At 41.9% G+C, this 23,771-nt stretch overlaps 1 protein-coding gene across 1 annotated transcript in view; it reads right to left on the reverse strand.

Annotated features, from left to right (window-relative positions):
* Window positions 1-20,921, reverse strand: part of LOC134609036 (ATP-binding cassette sub-family B member 5-like) — a 77,248-nt gene extending 56,327 nt beyond the window's left edge. The window contains 2 exon segments of the mRNA XM_063452392.1: window positions 1,869-1,982; window positions 20,780-20,921. Coding sequence (XP_063308462.1) covers window positions 1,869-1,982; window positions 20,780-20,802 — 137 coding nt within the window. The 5' untranslated portion in view covers window positions 20,803-20,921.
* Window positions 20,922-23,771: the final 2,850 nt, after the last annotated feature.

A 23,771-nucleotide genomic window follows, 5' to 3' on the forward strand; every position in this document is an offset into this window, starting at 1 on the left:
CTCTGCCATTTAGGAGTTAAATCCATTTGTTTATAAACCCTAGTCACATCTCCCTGCATGTGACTTGCACAGCCTTCCATAAACACTTCCTGTAAAGAGAGCCCCTTTTAGGCTTTCTTTATTGCAAGTTCTGTTTAAAGGGAAACTCCAGTGCCAGGAAAACGATCCGTTTTCCTGGCACTGGAGGGTTCCTCTCCCTCCCACCCCCCAATCCCCAGTTACTGAAGGGGTGTAAACCCCTTTAGTCACTTACCCGAGGCAGTGGCGATGTCCCTCGCCGCTGTCTCCTCCTCCGCGACGCTCCTCCTCTGTATTGCGTCGGCCGGTGGGCGAGACTAATCCCGCCCACCGGCCCAGAAGACCTAATGCGCATGTGCGGCAATGCCGCATATGTGCATTACGTCTCCCCATAGGAAAGCATTAAAAAATAGTTTCAATGCTTTCCTATAGGGAAATGAGCGACACTGGAGGTCCTCACACAGCGTGAGGACATCCAGCGACGCTCTAGCACAGGTTTCCTGTGCTATGAAGGAGGAAGTGACCTCTAGTGGCTGTCTAGTAGACAGCCACTAGAGGTGGAGTTAACTCTGCAAGGTAATTATTGCAGTTTATAGAAAACTTCAATAATTACACTTGCAGGGTTAGGAGTAGTGGGACCGTGCAAGAGCCTCCTGTATGTGATTAAAGTTCAATTTAGGTTTAATCTTTTAGTTAAGCAGACCTAACACAAGACTCACTATCCCCAGACCAGCTGGGATACAAGCGAGATTTAACCTATTGGTGCCCTTGCTGTCCGCAATTTATACTCTGTAACATATTTGTATATTTCAAGTCTTGCAATGTCATTCTACGTTGCTGATTGTTATAATACAGCTAGGCACTTACAACGCAATTAATAGAACGTTTTACTAGATATCAAGTACACTACAAGAGTATTATAAGCATGTTTTAAGCAACATCAAGTATAATACGCGTTGAAACGCGATCTTTTACTTTACTTGCTGTTTCGTATATGGCATTTCATACTGTTAATATAACTAATACGACCTTAATTTTTACTCACTAGCTATGTGCCCCAGTTTTGCATAATCTACTGTCACCCTCTAACTATATATCAGGATGGGCACTACTGCTAACAGTAACACGTTTTTGTTAACACTAAAAAAAAAAAGAAAAATGAAGCATCCTTTATCAGGAAATGTAACTGTTTAAGATACCGCTGTATTCACCCTGTAATGTACCAGATATTGCATTCCCCTCTCTCTATTTTGTACCCAATCTGATATGCTTCAATAAAAGAAAGATTGACAAAAAAAAAGTTCAATTTAGAGATTGAGATACAATTATTTAAGGTAAATTACATCTGTTTGAAAGTGAAACCAGTTTTTTTTTTCATGCAGGCTCTGTCAATCATAGCCAGAAGAGGTGTGGCTAGGGCTGCATAAACAGAAACAAAGTGATTTAACTCCTAAATGACAGTGAATTGAACAGTGAAATTGCAGGGGAATGATCTATACACTTAAACTGCTTTATTTAGCTAAAGTAATTTAGGTGACTATAGTGTTCCTTTAAATAATGCAGTTTTCAATAGAACACGTCTACTCACATTTGTATCATTGCACACACGCACAACAATGTTTACACTAGGGAATATAACAGAAGACCCAGAGAATCTGTAAGGACTGTTATGCATGCAGCACCAAAACATTTTCCCAATATAAATTGCCATTCCAGGACATTCATATTTAGTACCATGGAAATTCTGGTAAGACTTATGACGATTTAATAGATGCTACAATATTTTGAATATGTAATATTTTGAAAAATTACAATGAAACTGACATTTATCAAAAATTTATATATCTTACTTGAAATTGTCTTCATGTGTTTTATTTAAAGTAGTGTCTGTTGCATTATTGTGCATGTTGATTGAAGCATCTTTTGCCATGTTGCCTCTTTTTTGAACTTTGTAACTATTTGCACTGGAAGAAGAATCAAAGGTTGATCATTAAAGCACTTTAGCCTGAGCACTTTCGAGCACTATGACAAATAGTCCGCTTTAAAGGACCACTCCAAGCATCTTAACCACTACAGCCCACCTAAGTGGTTATGGTGCCAGGAGTGCCCTAGTGTCACTCAACAGTAAATCATCAATTAATTTGTTTCTACTTTACGAGAATCTAGTTAGTTCTACAGAGTTAAAGAGGACCATGCAGGATCACACTCATTGTCTGGAAGATGAATACCCTTGTCCAATGAGTCCTGGATTAGCTGAGAGAGACCTCTGGCTTTTAGCACAGGAGAAGTACAGATATGACATGGGTGCCCAGTGATCCAGTTAATGCACCACTATAGTGCCAGGAAAACAAACTAGCTTTCCTGGCTCTATAGTTTTAATAGGTCCCGCCCACCCTCAGGGTCCCATTCCCGCAGAGCTGAAGGGGTAAAAACCCTTTCAGCCACTTACCTTTTTCCAACGCAGGGCTCCCTCGGCGCTGGTGACCTCTCCTCCCTCTGCGGACGTCGGCGCCGAATGGGTATGCACGGCAAGAGCCCGCGCGCATTCAAACAGTCCATAGGAAAGCATTTCTCACAGTGATTTTCACAGTGAGAATCGCGGAAGCACCTCTAGCAGCTGTCAATGAGACAGCCACTAGAGGCTGGATTAACCCTCTGGGAAACATAGCATTTTCTCTGAAACTGCTATGTTTTCAGCTGCAGGGTTAAAACTAGAGGGACCTGGCACCCAGACCACTTCATTGAGCTGAAGAGGTCTGGGTGCCTATAGTGGTCCTTTAAGTTATCCAACTTCATTGAGCTGAAGAGGTCTGGGTGCCTATAGTGGTCCTTTAAGTTATCCAACTGTTGGACTATGGTTTGACTACTTACTGTGGGAAGGTAAGTGCACTCATGAAAACATAACCACTACAGCAGGCTGTGTTCCTATAACAGCTATGGTTTGAGAATAAAAATTCCCAGATTTAGAACAAACTGGTATGGTGGAGGGCACTACTCGACTGGAAAGAAAGGGCTTCCACTAAAAAAAAACAAGTGCAAGATAACACTGTCTCAGCATCATGGCTTTTGCAGTTCTACACCATCTAGTGTTTTGTATTCTGAGTACAGCTACTCTTAACAAAAAGTACTTTTTAAACATCTAATCCAGTATAATCTATTCAGCATGCTGCATTTTCTAAACTTAAATGGAATGCTGAGGCCTAGGCATTTTTTATATTCTCCCTTTAGAGAGATTAATTAGAAATCAGCAGTTTTGTACCAGCTGTACAATTACATCCCCCGTAAGAATTTAAGGACCACTATAGGCACCCAGACCACTTCAGCTCATCAATCATCTCTCTTTTTGGCACCACGCGTGGATTTCAGAATCAGGACCCAAAATGAACATGCTTGGTCATTGTGCATTTTGGTTGGCTCATGATTTCGGTACATTTTGTCTCGGAGTTGTGAAATTCGACTGATCACCCAATTGCAGTTCGGCCTGAAACCAATCTTATACTAACCATCAACAAAACATGGATTTGTTTAAATATATCCAAAGTCAGCGCTGTATCTAGTGTAAAAGCTGGCAAGGCATAAGCCTTGGGCGGCACTTTCGGGGGGGTGGGCTTTTTTTTGCCAGCTGGCCACCTCAGGGGTCCCCCAAGGTTTGCACCTCCTGATGATGTAGGCGGGCGGCGAGGGAGCACTCTCCCCTGAGCTCTCTCTGCTCAGCTCCCTCATGCGCCCAGTAGTGATGCCGGAGTCGGAATTTGACGTCACTCCGGCCCCAGCATCACTAAGAGGCGCACAAGGGAGTGTTTCCTCGCCGCCCGCCTCCAATGTGAATCTGCCTTCCCGCCCAACCGCCCATGACTCTGCCTGCCCAACCGCTCATGACTGTGCCTGCCCAACCGCCTTTCCTTGCATGCCTTGCCACCCCACCAGGGAAGAATCCACTCCAGAACTCCCAAAGGTAGGGAGGCTGGGTGGATTAAAATGTATAAGAAAACTGTTAGTGTGTTTGTTAGTGAGTGTGTGTCTGTTAGTGAGTGTGTTAGTGTTTGTCTGTTAGTAAGTGTGTTAGTGTGTGTCTGTTAGTGAGAGTGTGTGTGTCTGTTAGTAAATGTTAGTGGGTGTCTGTTAGTGAGAGTGTGTGTGTCTGTTAGTGTGTGTGTCTGTTAGTGAATGTTAGTGTGTGTCTGTTAGAGTGTGTGTGTCTGTCAAAGAGTGTGTGTTTCTGTCACTGAGAGTGTTTATGTGCCTGTCAGTGAGTGTGCATGTGTGTTTGTCAGTGAGAGTGTATGTGTTTATCAGTGAGAGTGTATGTGTGTGTCAGTGAGTTTGTATGTGTGTTCGTCAGTAAGGGGGTATATGTGTTTGTCAGTGTGTGTATCTGTCACTGAGAGTGTTTGTCTGTGTGTGTATGCATGTCCGTCAGTGTATGTATGTGTGTCTGTCAGTGAATGTGTTTGTCCATCAGTGAATATGTATGTCTGTCAGTGTTTATCTGTCAGCTAGTGTATGTGTGTCTGTCAGTGAATGTGTGTGACTGACTCTGAGTGTATATATGTCTGTCAGTGAGTGTGTATGTTTGTTTGTCAGTGTGTATCTGTCAGTAAATGTCCCCTGGTGCCCATGTTAAGCTGTCAAATTGTTTATGAAGGGCTTGATATTTCTGTGTTTCATTTTAATACTGCCGTTAGTTCCAGTCTGCACTGATTTATGATTGCATTAATAATAATGATTTTGTCTAATGTTGAACATTATTCATTTGCTGATTGCATCTGTCAATTACTTGTATATTATATTGTTACGTTTCCCCACTGTAGCATTGTGGAGTATATCGGCACTATATTTATATATACTAATAATAATTTATTGCATGAAGCAATAAATATATAGTGGAAAACTGACCACTCACCACATACAAATAACCCAAAAAGGTTAAAGTGAAACTGCATAAAACAACATAAAAGCCCTTGTATAGATGGTACATGTTTCTCACTAGATTAATTAAAATATTTTCACTAAGTTGAAAATGTCTTTCCTACATTTGGTAATTCACACTACTGTGTCATTTAAGAAAGACATACACTTTTTGTTTCAATGCTTTATCATGGTCTCTTTAGATTATTTATTACGGGTCTCGTCATAACACTTTATTAGTTTCATATATCCTCATAGCGACCTGAGCCAGCATAGAGTACAAAGTAGAAATCTCAGTGCCCACTGTTCCTTATTCAATGAATTCCACAGCCCAAAATAGAACATATGAATGGAAACCCTATGACTCCGTTTGCCAAAAATCATGTTTCAAAATAGTTAACATACCGGGATATTTATGTGTGAACCATCTTCCCTAATGTTACCCTATCTGCTTTTTAATTTTACTGTCATTTGGTTATATATTATGTATATTGCAAAAACAAAATTAGTTACTTATTCGGGGCTTAACATTTCCAGTCCTGTGTTACTAGCCAGGGCTTAGAAGGTACTCACCACTGCAAGTCTAAAGAGTGCATGACATATTCAGCAGGGGTACATTTCCACTCACAAAGGCCAAATTTTCACTCACCAACGGCTTGTGTCGAGTGGAAATTTTAAACCCTGACTTGATTTTTCTTATCATGTGCATAATTTTACGAAGGTCAGCTACCTTTTATCTTACAGCGAAAGCAGCAACATTTTCAACTACCTACCTAGCAATTAATCCATCATTTATTGTAATTATGTGTTTGTTATTATTATATTGTAATTCATTTTAAAAAAAAACATTAAAAAAATAATCATATATAGCTATTTTAAGAATTCATGAGGAAAAAAAAGCAAGAAAAAAAAAACATCATGTCAGATATAGAAAGAAAAGTTATTTGAGGTTTTTAATATAATCCAATAAAGGTATTATGAAACATATATTATAGAAGACAGAGGTTACAAAAATGCTTGACACTATTGATAAGCTTTAACTTACCCTATCCTGAAAGGACCTTGATTCAATGAAGGCCTTTTGAACAGACACGCTGCTTTATATAACGGAGGATGAACTCAGCATGAGTCATGCTGTTTAATTAGTAATGCCGGTGAATATTGCACAATCTTTAGCATAGAGAAGCAATACTTTTCACTAAGCATGTTGCTACATGTTGTGCAATATCTCCATTAATTATGTCCTCTTGTCTGTTACAAGTCTACTTATTATTCTGAATTACATCACGATTGTTGTTTTTTTTTTTTAAAGTCCGGGTAATCTATGGATACATTCTACAATAATCATTTGTTAATTTCATAGCTAGACCATACTGGGCTATTCACTAAAGTGAGAATTTAAAGTGAGTTAAATGTGAATTTTGATTTTAAGGTCAAAATAGTCGAACTGGAAACACTCTCTAAGTCAGTTATGGTTTCAGCTTGACTACTCTGGCCTTAAATTTGAAATTAACCTTGAAATAACTTCATAATTAAACTAAAGGGGCACAACAGCTAATTGTCTTGGTTGTGGATCTAAAAGTGTAAAGGTGCTGTCCACCATTTTTCTATTAAAGCATTCTGGAATGTCTTGAAAGCAAGATAAACTATACATTTGGAGTAGGAATTATAGAACAAAAGGTACGGTAGATCATTATCTATTGTTCATTAAGACACAAGGGACCTAAACAGGGCTGGTGCAAGGATTTTTGGCTACACCAGCAAAGAGGCATTTTACCACTCCCCTGTTCCTCACCCCCCCCCCCCCTAAAAAAAAAGCATCTGCGGCTGTTTCCCTTAATCCTCCTCTTAAATTTCTTACCCCCTTTTGTGTTTCTTATCTTCTCTTACCCCCCCCATTTTTCGCTTTGTGTGTCTCTTACCCCTGCCTGTATGTATTTCTCTTTCTACCACAGCTTCTTTGTGTGTTTCATACTTCACTCAGCCCCTTTGTGTGCATCTTTATCCCCCAGCTTCTTCGTGTGTCTCTTTCTCCTCTTCCCCAGCCTTGATGTGTGTCTCTCACCTCTCCCAGACCCTTTGTATGTCTCTTTCTCACCAGCACCATTTGTGTGACTCTTTCTCCCCTTCCCAGCTCCTCTGTATGTTTCTTTGCCCAGCACCTTGTCTTATTCTCTCCCCAGCCCCTTTTGTCTTTTTGTCCCCATGGCCCTCTGTGTATCTTTTTCTTTCCTTCCTAGCCTGTTTTATGCATTTCTTTCTCCTCTTCCCAATCCATCTGTGTGTCCCTTCCCCACAGCACCTTGTCTCTTTCTCTTCCCAATTCCCTCTCTCTTTGTCTCCCCCACACCCTGTCTGTCTCTTTTGCCTCTTTCCTGGCCTGTCTGTCTCAGGCCCATCTGTGTCTCTTTGTGTCCCCCAGCCCCTCCGTGTGTCTCCCCCCAGCCCTTGTTTGTCAACCCACCTTTGAGTTCTACCTCCTCCCATGCCAGCTCACCTTCCTGTGTAGCGAGCTACTGACTGTGGTAGAGGAGTTTAAGTATCCTCTCCCAGGTCTGACAGGAAGTTGCTTGACGCTCGCTGTGAGCACTTCCAGTCAGACTGAATAGAGGACACAGAAGCTCTCTACTGTGGTCTGCTCGGCCATGCTACAAGGAGTGACCTACTGGATGGGATCGCTGTGCTGTGTGATCCTCTCTGCCATTCACCCGGAGATGCGCCTCCAAGGTAGTGCACCCTAAGGCTGCCACTTGTGCCGCCTTATGGATGCGCAATCCCTGGGCATAAAGAAAGAAAAACCAAAAGAAATCTAAAAAAAAAACATGACAGGACCACTTTCATGAGTATTATGGGTGCTGCCACTCAAGCAGCAGTTTCAACAAGACAACTGTCGTTGCTGGTTAAAGAATGTAATTTGGTCATTTTATAGGACTGGGCCAAACATGGCACAGTTTGGGAAGTAGCTTACTTTGAAGAGCTTGGATATGTTACAGATTTTAAATGATGTAAGCAGATCATCACTGTTTCATCTATTTACACATAAAGATAGCATAATGCTAGTTATATAAGATGAAAGGAGTACATGGAGCAAAGATGAGGACAGAGGAATAGTAATTAAATACAGAAAACAGGTGAGATTTGTATAGTGCCAGTGAAGTTCTATCAGGTAAAGTTAGGTAGGGCTAGCGCGGTATGTACTGCGAGGCTGGCTAGGCATTTGCGTTGGGCTACACTTTCAGGGGGACAGAAAAAAAAGCCGCCCCCAATCGCCCTGGTAAATGCCTTGCAAGCCTCTTGTCCTGGGGAGCCAAGGAGCTGACTAGCTGGCCACCTCCAAGCCCCCCCCCCCCCCCCCAAAGGCGGGCAAGCGCTGATAATTGAGGCGGGAAGCGAGGGAGTACTCACCCTGAGCTCTCCCTGCTCCCTTGCACGCACCGCAGTAATGCCAGAGTTGGAATATGATTCACTTCAGCCCGGCACCAATAAGAGGCACGCAAGGGAGCTGAGCAGGGGAGATCAGAGCTCCCTCACCGCCCGCCTCTACCTGTCTACCTGACCTCCTGCATGCCTGCCTGCCTGCCTGCCGAGCAGCAACCAGCCCCACTGGGCCACAGGGAAAAATCCACTACAGCACTCTCAAAGGTAGGAGACTGGGTGGATTGAACTTTAACACTCACAATAAAATAAAAGTTTAATGTGTATGTCTGTTAGTGAGTTTTAGTGTGTATCTGTTAGTGAGTGTTAGACACACACACTCACTAACAGACACACTAACACTCACTAACACACTCACTGATAGACACACGCACTCACTAACAGACACACTATCAGTGAGTGTGTTAGTGAGTGTTAGTGTGTGTCTGTTAGTGAGTTAGTGTGTGTTAGTGAGAGTGTGTCAGCTAGTGTAGGTGTGTCTGTCAGTCGGTGTGTGTGTGTGTGTGTTTGTCAGTGTGTATTTGTTAGTGAATATGTGTGTCCCTGTGTGTGTGTGTCTGATACTGAGTGAGTGTGCATCTGTCAGTGAGTGTGTATGTGTCTGTCGGTTAGTTCACATGTGTGTTTGTCGGTGAATGTGAGTGTGTGTAACTATGAGTGAGTGGAACTGTGAATGAGAGTGTATGTCTGTCTGGGAATGTGTATGTTTCAGTAAAAGAGTGTGTTGGTTAAACAATGTGTGTGACAATGACTGTGTATCTGTAAGTTAGTGTATATCAGTGCATGCATCAGTGAGGGTGTGTGTCTGTCAGAAAGAGAAATTTGGAAGTGGGGGAGGGGGGTTGCCCGAGTTTTGTCATGCCTAGGGCAGCACAAAACCAGAATAAACCACTGGGTAGGGCAAATACTTGGCTGAAGTAATATTTTAAAACTTAATTGCCTGGGAATAAATTGGGATACACTGTGTAATGTCAAGGTTAGGTGTAATTGTTATATATTAATTGCATGCTAGTATTAAGTGCAAAGGTCTGTAAGGTGCTAGTGGTTTATTCGCTACTCATTAACAACAAAAGAACATATCCTTGTCCTTGTGAGACGGTTTGACTTATGTAACTCACACTACAATTATAAACACATAAAGCTGAAGCACAGGCTTCTTTCCATTAAATTAAATCTTGTCCTATATTTACCTTTCAGAGTAACCAGACAGCATTACATTCTTCTAGGAAGAGTTATCCAGGTCTATGTGATGGGACTCTAGCAATCATGATAACATTGTAAATAACTCAATAGGAGGAATTATAATAAAAAATACTTTTTTTTTAACTTACCTTATCCCAGAGCAATGATCCCTTAGCGCTGGGTTGAGGCTCCGCCTCCTCCTGCGTCCAGCGACGAGTGGGTGCTAATGCGCATGCACGGCAAATGCTGCCCGCACATTAGACTTCTCCATAGGAAAACATTGATCAAAAGGTCCGTTTTAATGTAGGAAGCGTCTCCAGTGGCTGCCTGGAAAACTGGAAGCAGACTAAGTGCTGCAATGTAAACATTGCAGTTTCTCTGGAGGACACTGCACACAGACCACTTCAATGAACTGAATAGTGTACCTTTATATTGGGCACTTAAATAGTAAGCAAATGAAGACACTGAAAGATAAGTGGGCAATATAGTGAGAGTCAGTGGTGTATCCTGGTTTTGTGCTGCCCTAGCCATGACAAACCTCAGGCACTCCCCACCCACCCCTTCCCCTGCCACTCCCCCCTTATAAATACACACACACATTCACTGACAGACATACATACACTCTCACTAACATACACGCATACACTCTCACTAACAGACACACACACACTCACTCATTAACACACACACACACTGACAGACACACACACATTTTTATTTTTTTATTTTTATTCAATCCCCCCTTACCTTTCTGGGGTGGATTCTCGTTTCCCTGGGGCCAGTGGGGCTGCTGGGCGGCCGGCCAGTGACTGCAGGCGGCGAGGAAGCACTGATCCTCCTGTTCAGCTCCCTCGCGCTCCGCAGAGTGATGCCGGGAGCCGCCCACCCGCCTGGATTGTAAGTTAGCCTCCAGGCTAACAAGACATTTGCCTGGGCATTTGGGGGCGGCTTATTTTGCTGCCCCCTGGAAAGTGCCGTCCAAGGCAAATGCCTTATTTGCCTTGCGGCTAATATGTCCCTGGTGAGAGTATGGGGACGCTAAAAGAAAGGAAGGAAACTGAACAAGAAAGGGACACTCTAGGGAGGGAGTGGAGGTACTTGAAGAGAAGAAGGATACAACAGAAATAGAATGGGGTCAATGCATGAATAAGAGAATAAGGGAGAGAATGGAGACACTATTATATAAAGAGAAGAGAACACAGACAGAGCAGGGGGAAACTGATAGCGAATGAAAAGGCCACTGAGTTGGTGAGAATGAGGACAGATATCATGGACAAGCAGAAGAAGGGACATTGTGAGAGGTGGCATATATCTCTCCACATTCTCACACACATACACTTCATGTAAGTACTCCCCTGCATTGACACACAACCCTTTCACATAAAACACCCTTTTTATATACACACCGGAAATAACGAACATGCTCCACTCCACATATACATTACTGCATTCACAGAAGCACTCACATAGCAAACTTACTCACGTCTACATATACTTTTAATGATACTCCAGTTCAGTTTTGAGGTGGTAAGTGTATTTTAGTTCTGGATAGTAGGTCAATGCTTGAAATTTTGACGAACATGACAGAGAGTTCAAGGTGTTGCCTTGGCCTCCAAATTCCTCAGATCTTAATCAGATTGAGCATCTGTGGGATGTGCTGGATCAACAAATCCGATCCACCTTGCAACTTGCAGGATTTAAAAGAACTGGCTGCTAATGTCTAGCCTCAACACATCAGAGCTGTTTTGGCAGCACCAGAGGGACCTTATTATATTATGTAGGTGGTTTTAAAGGGACACTATAGTCACCAGAACAACTACAGCATATTGTATTTGTTCTAATGAGTAGAATCATTACCTTCAGGCTTTTTGCTGTAAACACTGTCTTTTTAGAGGAAATGCACTTTTCACATTACAGCCTAGTGATAACTCTGTTTCCTGGGGAAGTGCTACACACTGTGCAGTACTGCCATACAGTGTATCCACCCTCTGCATGGAGACACTGAACTTTCCTCATATAGAGCATTGATTCAATGCATCTCTATGAGGAGATGCTAATTGGCCAGAGCTGTGTTTGACTTGTGCAGGCTCTGCCCCTGATCTGCCTCCTTGACAGTCTCAGCCAATCTTATGGGAAAGCATTGTGATTGTCTCACAGAATCACTTCTGATGATGTCAGCTGTAAGCAGGCAAATCATGGGCAGAAACAGCAGCTGCAGACTTGAATACAAGTAAGATTTTACTATATTTAGTGAGGCAAGGCGGTGTAGGGTCAGGAATACATGTTTATGAACCCTACTCTATAGTGTTCCTTTAATGTTGTGGCTGATCAGTGTATATCAAGCATGTCAAATTTGTGGCCCACGGGCCGCATGCGGCCTACATGGACCATCTTTGCGCCCCGGAGAGCCGCAAGTGCATGCTGGTGTTATAGCAGAGTAGGCACCTGCTTTCCCCATAATACCTAGGTGCCTACTCTGCTAACACTTACCCGGCCAGAGAGGAGGGCCAGCGAGGGAGCTCAGTGTTCCTGCTCCTCATTGCTCCCTCGCGCGCGCCGTCTGTAGTTACACCGGAATATGACGTCATATTCTGGCAGCCGACATCACTAAACCACGCGAGGGAGCAGTGAGAAGCAGGAAGGAGATCTCCAGACAGAAGATCCCCACACCAGCTCCCAAAGGTAGGGAACAATAAATTAAATTATGTGAGTGCAAGAATGTGTAAATGTGTGTGTGTCTGTCAGTGTGTGTGTGTGTCTGTCAGTGAGTATGTGTGTGTGTCTGTCTGTCAGTGCGTATGTGTGTGTTTGTCAGTGAGTGTGTGTGTCTGTCAGTGAGTATGTGTTTGTGTGTGTGTCTGTCCGTGAATATGTGTGTGTGTCTGTCAGTGAGTATGTGTGTGTCTGTCAGTATGTGTGTGTGTCTGTCAATGAGTATGTGTGTGTGTCTGCCTGTATGTGTGTTGTAACGGACCGTTTTGCTCACCAGAGGTTAAAAACCGTTTCGGCGATAATCCTCTTCCAGATAGACAAGCAGCTACTGCAATCACCAATCTCCCGAACTGCAAACTGCACGAATTCACCAACTCCCAAACAAGAGACACACAAACACTGGAAGCAGGTGAACAGGAAAAGCCCTATGAACAGCTTACACTCCTGGCAATCGGCATACAATCAAATTCCCCCCAAGAATGAGACGACACTCCACTTTGTGGGCTAAGCAGGAACTCACTGTCCTGGCACATACAGTCTCTTTTATTCCCAATCCACAACCACAGTACAGCCCACAGGGTATTACAGAACAACCAATCAATCCGTACAATACACCCAGACACTCCCACACAAAATCCTCCCCTCTGCCTGTGATATGATTACTGAACACAATGGGTAATCTCATTATCACAGGCAGAGGAATACAGTTTTTACACAATATTTATAACTTCTAAAATATACATGTCACAAACATAAAACATTTTCATAATCAGCATGCGAGAAATAAACACATACTCAAAAATCAGGGCAATCGGTTCAGGGGTTAAAAAGTTATATGGAAGTCCTTTAGGACCGACTGCAAGCACATTTTCATGCCCAAAACAGTTCCATAGATTTGGGCTCTGCGGTCGGTCTATTTCTGGCTGAAAAATGTACTAAGTTCTATTCGAACAAGCGTTCGAATCTTCGAACGGGACTTAGTCTCTGCGGCTGCAAAATCACTGTGGGAGAAGGTAAGGCTTAGCGGTGTTCGCGGAACTGTGTAGCCGATTTCAGTTCCATGAATTTGGCTACACATACTGCTGACCGCATGGAAGGAACCAAGATGGCCGACGGCATTCGAAGTGCCAATTTAAAATTACAAACCCTTTCTCTGGGAGTTAAAGGGCCAGCAGCAGCACACCAAAAATCCATTATGCCCAAAACTTGTAATTAAAGGGCCACATCTTCCCGGGCCATAGTCAGAAGGCAAGAGGCGGGCAAGCAGGCTTCTCCAGTGCACAGTGGCGAGGTTGGTTTCGCCACATGTGTGTGTGTCTGCCTGTGAGTGTGTCTGTCAGTGAGTGTGTGTGTGTTTTGGTAAGTGCTGCATTGGCTGCGACTGGACAGTGGAATACCTGGAAGTGTATGGAGGCACGTAACGCCACGTGACATCGACATGCTACACCATCACAGGGTTTCAAGAAATAAAGGGAGGATCAGATTTGGCACAGGGTGGTAGAGGGGGGTACTGTGGTTTAGTAGAGAGGGGAACTGGGATTTAGTAGAGGGCGGTGCTGTGGTTTAGTAGAGGGGGATGCTGTTTTTTTTTTTATACTGTACTTTTTAAATTAAGCCTAAGTTTCTATGAAAATTTAAAGGGACACTCCAGGCACCCAGACCACTTCTGCTCATTGGAGTGGTCTGGGTGCCAACTCCCACTACCCTTAACCCTGCAAGTGTAATTATTGCAGTTTTTTTAAAACTGCAATAATTACCTTGCATGGTTAAGTCCTCCCCTAGTGGCTGTCTATTAGACAGCCACTAGAGGGAACTTCCTGCTCTATAGCACAGGTTTTCTGTGCTAGAGCGTCGATGGACGTCCTCACGCTGTGTGAGGACCTCCAGCGTCGCTCTATTCCCCATAGGGAAGCATTGAAATTAATTTTCAATGCTTTCCTATGGGGTGCGCTAATGCGCATGCGCGTCATTGCCGCGCATGCGCATTAGGTCTCTTCGGCCGGCGGGCGAGATCAGTCTCGCCCACCGGCCGACGTAAGCAGAAGGAGGAGCGGCGGGGGAGGAGGAAGCAGCGACGTGGGACATGTCGCTGCCTCTGGTAAGTCACTGAAGGGGTTTTCACCCCTTCAGCAACTGGGGATTGGGGGGTGGGAGGGAGAGGGACCCTCCAGTGCCAGGAAAACGGATCGTTTTCCTGGCACTGGAGTTTCCCTTTAAGGTATTTTTTTTTGCTGCTCACATAAACTTAAACCTTGTTTATGTAGCCCGTGTCAGACTTTGATTTTGACATGCTTGGTGTAGATTATATATATATATATATATATATATATATATATATATATATATATATATATATACGTATAAATTACGTATAAACACTTGCTCTTTCTTTTCTTCATGCAGAGAATCAGTTTGTCATTATTGTTTCCCTGACTCTCAGCATCGTTTGCGAAATACATCAGCGTGCCCAGTGTCTCATGGATGGCTAATGCCAGTTCACGTGCAACTGAAGTAGATTAGTGTGTTAGCTTACAGGTGGGAAAGAGACAGGGGAGCCTGAAGAAACTCCCCCCAGCTGAGAGGCGTTTCCAAGAAAACAAACTGACAAAAGTTTACAAGTGTCTATTACACTTTATTATACATTATTTTCGAAAAAAGGGGCAAATGATACATGGCAATGCAAACTTAATTTTAATATCCTTGATGCGTATTCACATGTTGCAAAATAATATCAATTAAAGAATTAAGTTGGAAAACATAGCTCAAATGATGGAGTTTAAAAATACCAGAGTATGAGGACTTTTCAAACTTGGCTAATATAGGAATATTTTGTCTCTTCTTTTTCAGTCACTATGTCAAGTGAGACTTAGTATCACTTCCCATGCTTTTCACATGACAAGAACCTCAATGTATTATTTCCGGAATTATTTTCTGAATAGGACATGGTTGTAGTATAGACTAAAGGACCGTGTGACAAGTTGCTACATCCTCATACAGGCTCTGGGGTCCATGTAAGGTCAATTTGCTTGTAGAAAAAAAGAGAGATAATATTTATTTTCATTAAGAATATGGGGATTTTATATGTAAGGCCAAAAATAGCCAATTGAGCTATTATACCAGCTTAGCTGTTTTGGCCTAAAATGTAAAATTGCCCAATCAATTCATAATAATTTGTAGTTTAGTGAATATATACCATACGTCACAACATCAACAGTCCCAGAATCGGGACTTCAGAGTGAGGGGGGGGGGGGGGGGGGGTAAAGAGGGAGGATCTGAATGGAAAGAAGATGTAGGGCCGTCATTCCTGTCACCATAGGCAAAGATCCATTTTGCTGTCCCCTCTGAATGCAACTACAATTTCACAGAAGTTTATTCACTAAACTCTCAATTTCAGTGAATTTAAAACCGGATTGCAAAGTTTAAGCAAGAACAGCTAATCTGTGACTGTAGTTGAGTTGGAGAAATATTCTAAGTCTGCTATTTCAGCCTGAATTTGCCATTTGGTTTCCAATAAGGTCTGATCAGCTATCCATTGCCTCCACAGTGCTCAATCTCCCTCATCAGCATTTATCCACATCTTTCTCCTGTTTCTGTATAACCCTGTCATTGTCTTTTGTAATTTTCTTTTCTTTTCCTTGTCTATTCATTAAACAGTGAGTTGAAATATAACGTGCAACATTTAGGCCTAATAAGAGAGATAACTCTTTTTCAAATCACTGTTTAGTGAATACACCCTAATAGTCTATCTGCTTGTTCTTGTTTAAAAGAAACAGGTCAACACATTAAGTGGAAAATATCTGGGAAACTGAGAAGACGTTTAGTATATAGGACAGTTTGGGGAGAAATTCAAGGAGCAGAGATGGACTGGTGAGACTGGGAAGACATTTAGGGTAAGGAGATAGACCGGAGAGACATTCAGGGAAAGCAGGGACACTGGTAAGAAATATAAGCAAAGGGTACAGACGGGAAAGGATAGAGAGATTGTTGAGGTATTTTGGAAACAGAGACAGACTAGGAGATATTTTAGGAGAGATACAGTGAGCGGACATTGAGGGACAGAAAGAGAATGCCCAGTATAAACACACATTCAGCACATGCATTCACACACACACACACACACACACTGCCAATGCATCCAAATCTATACATCCATACACACACAGCACTGTTTTATGAAGCACAGGTCATGTCAAACTAACTTGATTGCGTTCTATGAAGAAGTAAGTAGAAGTATAGATCAGGGTGTTGCAGTGGATGTGATCTATTTGGATTTTGCCAAGGCATTTGATACAGTTCCACACAAAAGATTAGTGTTCAAACTCAAGGAAATCGGTCTCGATGAAAATGCTTGTTCTTGGGTAGAACATTGGCTTAAAAACAGAATACAAAGAGTTGTCGTTAATGGTAAATTTTCAAGCTGGACAGAGGTGGCAAGTGGTGTCCCTCAGGGGTCTGTTCTGGGACCCCTTCTATTTAACATTTTTATAAATGATCTTGAAGACAGCATTGAAAGTCATGTTTCAGTGTTTGCAGATGACACAAAACTTTGTAAAATAATACAATGTGAGCAAGATATTACTTTGCTGCAGAGGGATTTAGATAGACTGGAGGACTGGGCACTCAAATGGCAGATGAAATTTAATGTTGAAAAATGCAAAGTTATGCACTTCGGCGTAAAGAATACACAAGCAACATATACCCTTAATGGAAGCGAATTAGGGATAACAACACACGAAAAGGACTTGGGAATTGTTATAGACAACAAACGACCATGCGTTTAGACTGGAAGAAAGAAGATTTCGTCTAAGGCAAAGGAAAGGTTTTTTTACTGTAAGAACAATCAGGATGTGGAATTCTCTGCCTGAAGAAGTGGTTTTATCAGAGTCCATACAGATGTTCAAACAGCTACTAGATGTATACTTGCAAAGACAGAATATTCAAGGATATAATCTTTCAATGTAGGGTAATGACTGCTTGATTCAAGGATAAATCTGACTGCCATTCTGGGGTCAAGAAGGAATTTTTTGTCCTAGCTTGTTGCAAAATTGTGCTTCAAACTGGGTTTTTTTTTTTCCTTTTGGATCAACAGCAAAAAACAGGTGTGAGGAAGGCTGAACTTGATAGACGCAAGTCTCTTTTCATCTATCTAACTATGTAACTATGTAACTATGTAACATACTGCCAATAAATACATCCATACACACTAACACACACACTAATACATACATGCACACTGCCCAATATATAAATCCATACAAGCATGCTGCTTAATATATACATCCCCACACACACACTGCCTAATACAGGGGTTCTCAACCCAGTCCTCAAGGACCCCCTACCAGTCCAGGATTTAGGGATTACCCTGTTGTTTCTAAAGTGCTTGTCCTCCCCCCCCCCACCAAAAAAAAAAACACACATTAGACACAGAAGGGTAATTCCTAAATCCTGGGCAGTTCGGGGGTCCTTGAGGACTGGGTTGAGAACCCCTAGCCTAATACATCCAGACATTCATACACACTTACAGCCTAATACATACAACCATGCACACATACTGCCTAATGCGTACACACACTGCCTAATGTGTACACACATATTGCCTAATGCGTACACACATACAAACATACTGCTTAATATATAAATCCATACAAGCATGCTGCTTAATATATCCATACACACACACACATTGCCTAATACATACATACATCCATACACAATTACAGCCGAATACATACATACATGCACCCATACTGCCTAAAGTGTACACACACACACTTCCTAATGCTGAGTGTGAACACATACACACACACATAATGCCTATATATAAATCCATACAGGCATGCTACCTAATACATCCATACACACATACTGCCCAATACATATATTTTTAATTTGAATAAATAATTTATAGTTGTGATAAATTATGTAGTTAAATCATTTGGTGGGATTTCATTTAAAATATTGTAGCATTTAATTTATAATAGTAATGGTGGGGTTTAATTTATGTTATAGTGAACTTGTCTGACAGGTTCACTGTAAGTAAAACATTTTCTTTCAATGTAATATATAATTATATTAATATGTATTATAAATATCATTGGTCACATGTTCACTCACAAATACACACTATTGCTGAAGTATACACACAATGTCACTCACACACTCACACTAATACACATTATTAAGCCCTTAAGGATGGAGTCAGTTGTACACATTCTGATCAAAACAAAATGTAAACAAAACCTGTAATTTTTTACAAAAAGAACACAAGAACTAACCATGTAGGAGATGAACCCTCATGGATGGAGAGTAACCCTAATAAAACATAACTTTTAATATATGTATATAAATAGTAAAAACCTCGGTCTCAAATAAAGAGAATCAAATAAGCATCTATAATAGGAAACAATTCTACAAAAATAATAAAGAAAAATATATATATATACTTATAGTAAACAAATAATCTAAATAAAGCAATATAAAGTAAAAAGAAAGAATCAGACACTGTCCACTGTAACTCAGTGGGGTATATGGATTAATTACACTGAAAGTTTCAATGTGTAAAGGAAATGTAAGAAAATGAAAGAAAATAACAAAAGTAACAATTGGTCATTAATAAATTGAGGGGGAAAGCAACCTGAGGGGGAAAGCAAAATTAAACAATATTGCCGATAGTATAGTAGAGCGGAGAGGAATCCTACAGAATAGAAAAATAAGTACAGACCGTCTCTACACTGCTGTGCCTTCGAGGGCACCCCTTAAAAAACGCTAAACCTCCCTGCCCTCACTAAAGAGACACAGAAATGTCCTAACCAAAGTAGAAAAAACTATAACTGTGAAAAATAAACACCCCGTGGGTGAAGTGAAAAATAAATAAAACAGATGAAAATAAATGTAAAATATAGTCTCTAATTATATTAGTAGAATGTCATCCCACATCACTTAACCAACCCCATACACAAAACGTCTCAACGCGCGTTTCGCCGAAAATGCTCTTCCAGGGGAAAACCTGAAATTTGCACTATTTGTCTGTTCGATCATAATTCAACTCTTTCCTATTAGGTACACCCACACATATTATATATCATTTTGTTCAGGAGAAACAGGGCTTTCATTTCAAATATTTATATATGAAACATAATTTAATATGAATAAAAATTGTAAAAACTTTGAGATATCAAGTAATTTTGTTATTTTTAAAGTTTTGCATTGTATTTTAACTGTTAATATCATAATACTGTTAGTTTTTACTGCAAAAAATGACACATATTTGTATTCAGCGATGTCTCTCAAGTACAAAAGTACCCACTATGTACAGGTTTTATGGTGGTTTGGAGAGTTACAGGGTCAAATATCGTTTTTTTTTTGCTATTGCCAGGTTGGTTTGCTTGGCCTATTCTGCCTTTGGGGCTGTTTGGCAGTCCAGGAATAAAAATGAACCCCAGCATGGCATACCATTTGTAAAAGTACACAACTAGGGTATGTCCAGTTTTTTGTAGAAGCCACTTGGTCACAAACCCTGGTCAAAGTTAGCGTTCATATTTGTTTTTTGCATTTTTTACACAAAGAATGCACTTTCATTGATTATATCATTGTCATTATACATTTTACTGCTATAAAACACTCATATTTGTGTTCAGCAATGTCTCATGAGTAAAACAGTATCATGCATGTACAGGTTTTATGAAGTTTTGGAAAGTTACAGGGTTAAATATAGAGCTCGCCCATTAAATTTTGTACACATTAAAATTTGTCAGGTTGTTTACGGTGCCTTTGAGACTGTATGGCAGCCCAGAAATGAGATTTACCCGCATCATGGAATACCATTTGCCAAAGTAGACAACCCAGGGTATTCAAAATGGGATATGTCCAGTAATTTCTAGTAGCCACTTAGTCACAAACTCTGGCCAAAATTAGCGTTCATATTAGTTTTTTGCATTTTTCACAAAAAAATACTGCACTTTCACTGATGATATCACTAAATGCAGGGCGGCATAGTACGCCCTAACAGCATTAAGGGGTTAATGTACACACAATGTCACACACTCTCACTAACACACAATATCACTGAAGTATATACACAATGTCACACATTCTTACTAACACACACTTCCTGAAGTATACACACAATGTCACACGCTCACGGAAGTATACACACAATATTACTCACACATTGTCAAAAACACGCACTCTTACTAAAGTATACACACAATGTCACACACTCTCACTAACACACATTCCTATATGTCACACACTCTCACTAACACACACTTACTGAAGTATACACAATGTCACACACTCTCACTAGTACAAACTTACTGAAGTATATACACAATGTCACACACTCACTAACACACATTCCTATATGTCACACAATCGCACTAACACACACTTACTGAAGTATACACACACAATATCACTCACACCAATTTACAATCACACTCTCCTTACATATACACACATACACACACCAATTTACAAACAAACACCAAATAATCAGCTCCCTTAGGCTCCATGTGGGCCATACCTGTGCTGTGGAGAAGGAACCATTCTGCAGCCTGCATGACATCTCCCCCTTGTTTCTGATGGGGGAGCAGTAAAGCCCTGCACAGGGAGCACAGCCTGCTTCCTGCTCCCTCCAGCATGTTTCTAGAGTTTGCAGGCAGGGGGCAAGGGAGGGATAGTTCCTATCCAGTTGCAGAACCTTGGGGGATAGCATTAGACCATGTGACTGTTTGGTCAGATGGTACAGAGAGCTACAGGAAGCGGCAAAACAGAAAAACCCAGATGAATGGGAATGGACTGAGCTGTGCTGATCTCATGCTGCTGCTGGTGTGAGAGTTGTGAGGAAACATTGATATTAATTTTACAAAGCATGTTCTGGAGACAGAAGAAAACAGAAATCTTTAAGAGAAGTCACTTTTTCTGTTCATATTTACACAGTTTTATATACTTGTTGCCAGAAAATGATGCAGTTATGTTAAAACCTGTCTTCTTATTTTTGTCTTTAATTGTAGATATGAATCACAGTCCAACTATGTTTTACAGAATGCATTGATTATAATGACTTTAATATTTTTTGACTTTCTCTCTCCCAACTCTCTCGTTCTCTTTGTTAGCATGATATATTAACCCTTTCATCCCCTCTCACAGTGTGTGCCTCTCTCCCCCACCCACGCACACCAAGCGTGTCTCTCTCCCCCGCACACCGATCGTGTCTCTCTCCCCTACCCACCCACGCACACCGAGCCTGTCTCTCTCCCCCGCACACCGATCGTGTCTCTCTCCCACACCCACCCACCGAGAGGGATGGGGTGATAAAGAGATACACACTGGGGCTGGGGGAATAAAGAGACATATAGAGCAGTTGGGGGAGCAAAGAGGCATACAGAGGGGTTTGGGGGGACAAAAAAAGCACACATAAGGGCTGGGGCGGGGGACAAAGAGACAAACAAATGGTCTGGAAGGACAAAGTGACAGACAGAAGCGTTAGGGAGACAGAAATGCACACAGTGGGGCTTGAGGGAACAAAGAGACACACAGAAGGACTGGAGGGAACAAAGAGACAGATAAAGGGGCTGATGGGACCAAGAGACACACAGAGAGGCTTGGGGGAATAAAGAGACACAGAGGTGCTGGGAGTACTAAAAAACACAGAGTGGCCGTGTTGAACAAAGAGGCACACAAAAGGGCTGGGGACACAAAAAGGCACACAGAGGGGCTGCGTATGGCAAAGAGACACAGAGGTTCTAGAGGGGACAAAGAGAAACACGGAGGGGTAAAGAGATACAGTGAAGCTGAGAGGGACAGAGAAGCACACAAAGCTGGCAATATTTGTTTCTTTGGGGGGGTGCAAGTACCTGGTCTTATCTAGGGTGCAAAATAGTGTAGCATCGGCCCTGCCTCAGTGAGAGTGTTTCCCACAGACCACATCACTGGATATTGGGTGTGCTAAGATCGCTTACCACGTGCTTGTACCATTAAGCAGCTCTGACGCACCACGTTTTTGTCGGTAAGCATTAAAGTTATATGCTTTTAAATTATTCCCTAATCAGTTTTTACACAGTGCTGCAGGGGACGCCGAGAGTTGTAGTCCATGTAGTGTATTTCCAGAGGTGTGCTTTTTCATATGGCCGGGCACTTTAGGACTGCGCGCAGCTACGAATAAGGTCAGAGGGTTTCCAGCCCGGAAGCTCGGCCACCCGTCCCTGGCCTGAGGGGGTCCTCAGGGCGGGAAGGAGCCAGTTCTGCACCTATTTATTAACCATTCTTTATTGCTGTAGTGACAACATGACTGTGGCACTATGAGAGGAAGCATGGGGGCACCCATTCACTGTGTAGCAACATTCATTAAGGTGGCACCGTCTGCACTGCCTTCATCCTTTTGTTACTGCCCCTTATTTCCTGGGTTTCTATTGTCTAACTTTATTTTCCTGGTTAGTCAGCTTAGGTCTGGCAGTGAACTCTCAGGATAGGTGATATTGTGTATATGTGTCTAATAGTAACAGATCGACATGCTGGTTATTATTGTGTGTACATGCAACTTAGGTGCCTGGTTTTAACTCTTACATCTGCTGCATGTCCTGTAGATTGTAAGCTCATGGACTGTCTAAGCACTTTGTATAAAAGAGCTTCAATGGTTAGATCACAGCTTATGTGGAGGGTCCTCGTTACCTTTTTGTATTAGTATGTGTGTATTGTACGTTCTTCCCTAATTGTATAGCGCTGTGGAATATGTTGGTGCTTTATAAATGGCAGTAATAAATAAGGAAAATAAAATATACTGGGTAATGGTGGCAATAGGATAATATTTTGGATTATGTGGACATGCTGGGCGGTGGGATATCCAAATGAACCATGTTGCAGTGTGGATTTGATTCACTAAAATTGTAGTTTAGTAAAATAACCCATTCAGCAGTTGTTGTATTTCAAAGAATCCACCTGTAACAGAGCTTCCTGTACCTCCGCCGACTGATGCTCCTAGTGCTCACCGAGGTATCCGAGCACTCCTCCAGGCACCGTAAGCACTGCAGACCACACAACCGCTGCAGCTTGGTTGGGGTCTTGCTGTCTCCTACCCACCCAGGACCTGTGACAGGGCTCCAGGTTCCAGTGGGTGAACCTCTCTTCCTCCAGAGAGTCAAGCAGGAATAGCTCTTACAAGAGCTCAGTGAATCCAAGGGAGTATAATGATTAAAGCAATCCCTTGTAGTGATATAGCTGTCCCTTCCACACAAGAGACAAGACTCAAGTTGAGGGTGAAGAGGAACTCAAGCCTTTTATGCAAGTTTCCCAACAAGGGTGACACCCATATGGACCTTGTTGGGCACAATCCCTCCCCTATGCCTGGGAGATAATAAAGGCAGTAAATACATTAACTTAATTATCTCCAGGCAGAAAAAACGAATTTTTTAAAGTCCCATAAGTACCCTAAAACACAACATATCTCCAAAAATGTTACATTCCATGATAGCTCTGATCTGGGTGAACAACATATCTAAAAATCACCCAGATCAGAT

Source organism: Pelobates fuscus, chromosome 4 (assembly GCF_036172605.1).
Source record: "Pelobates fuscus isolate aPelFus1 chromosome 4, aPelFus1.pri, whole genome shotgun sequence".
Taxonomy (NCBI): Eukaryota; Metazoa; Chordata; class Amphibia; order Anura; family Pelobatidae; genus Pelobates; species Pelobates fuscus.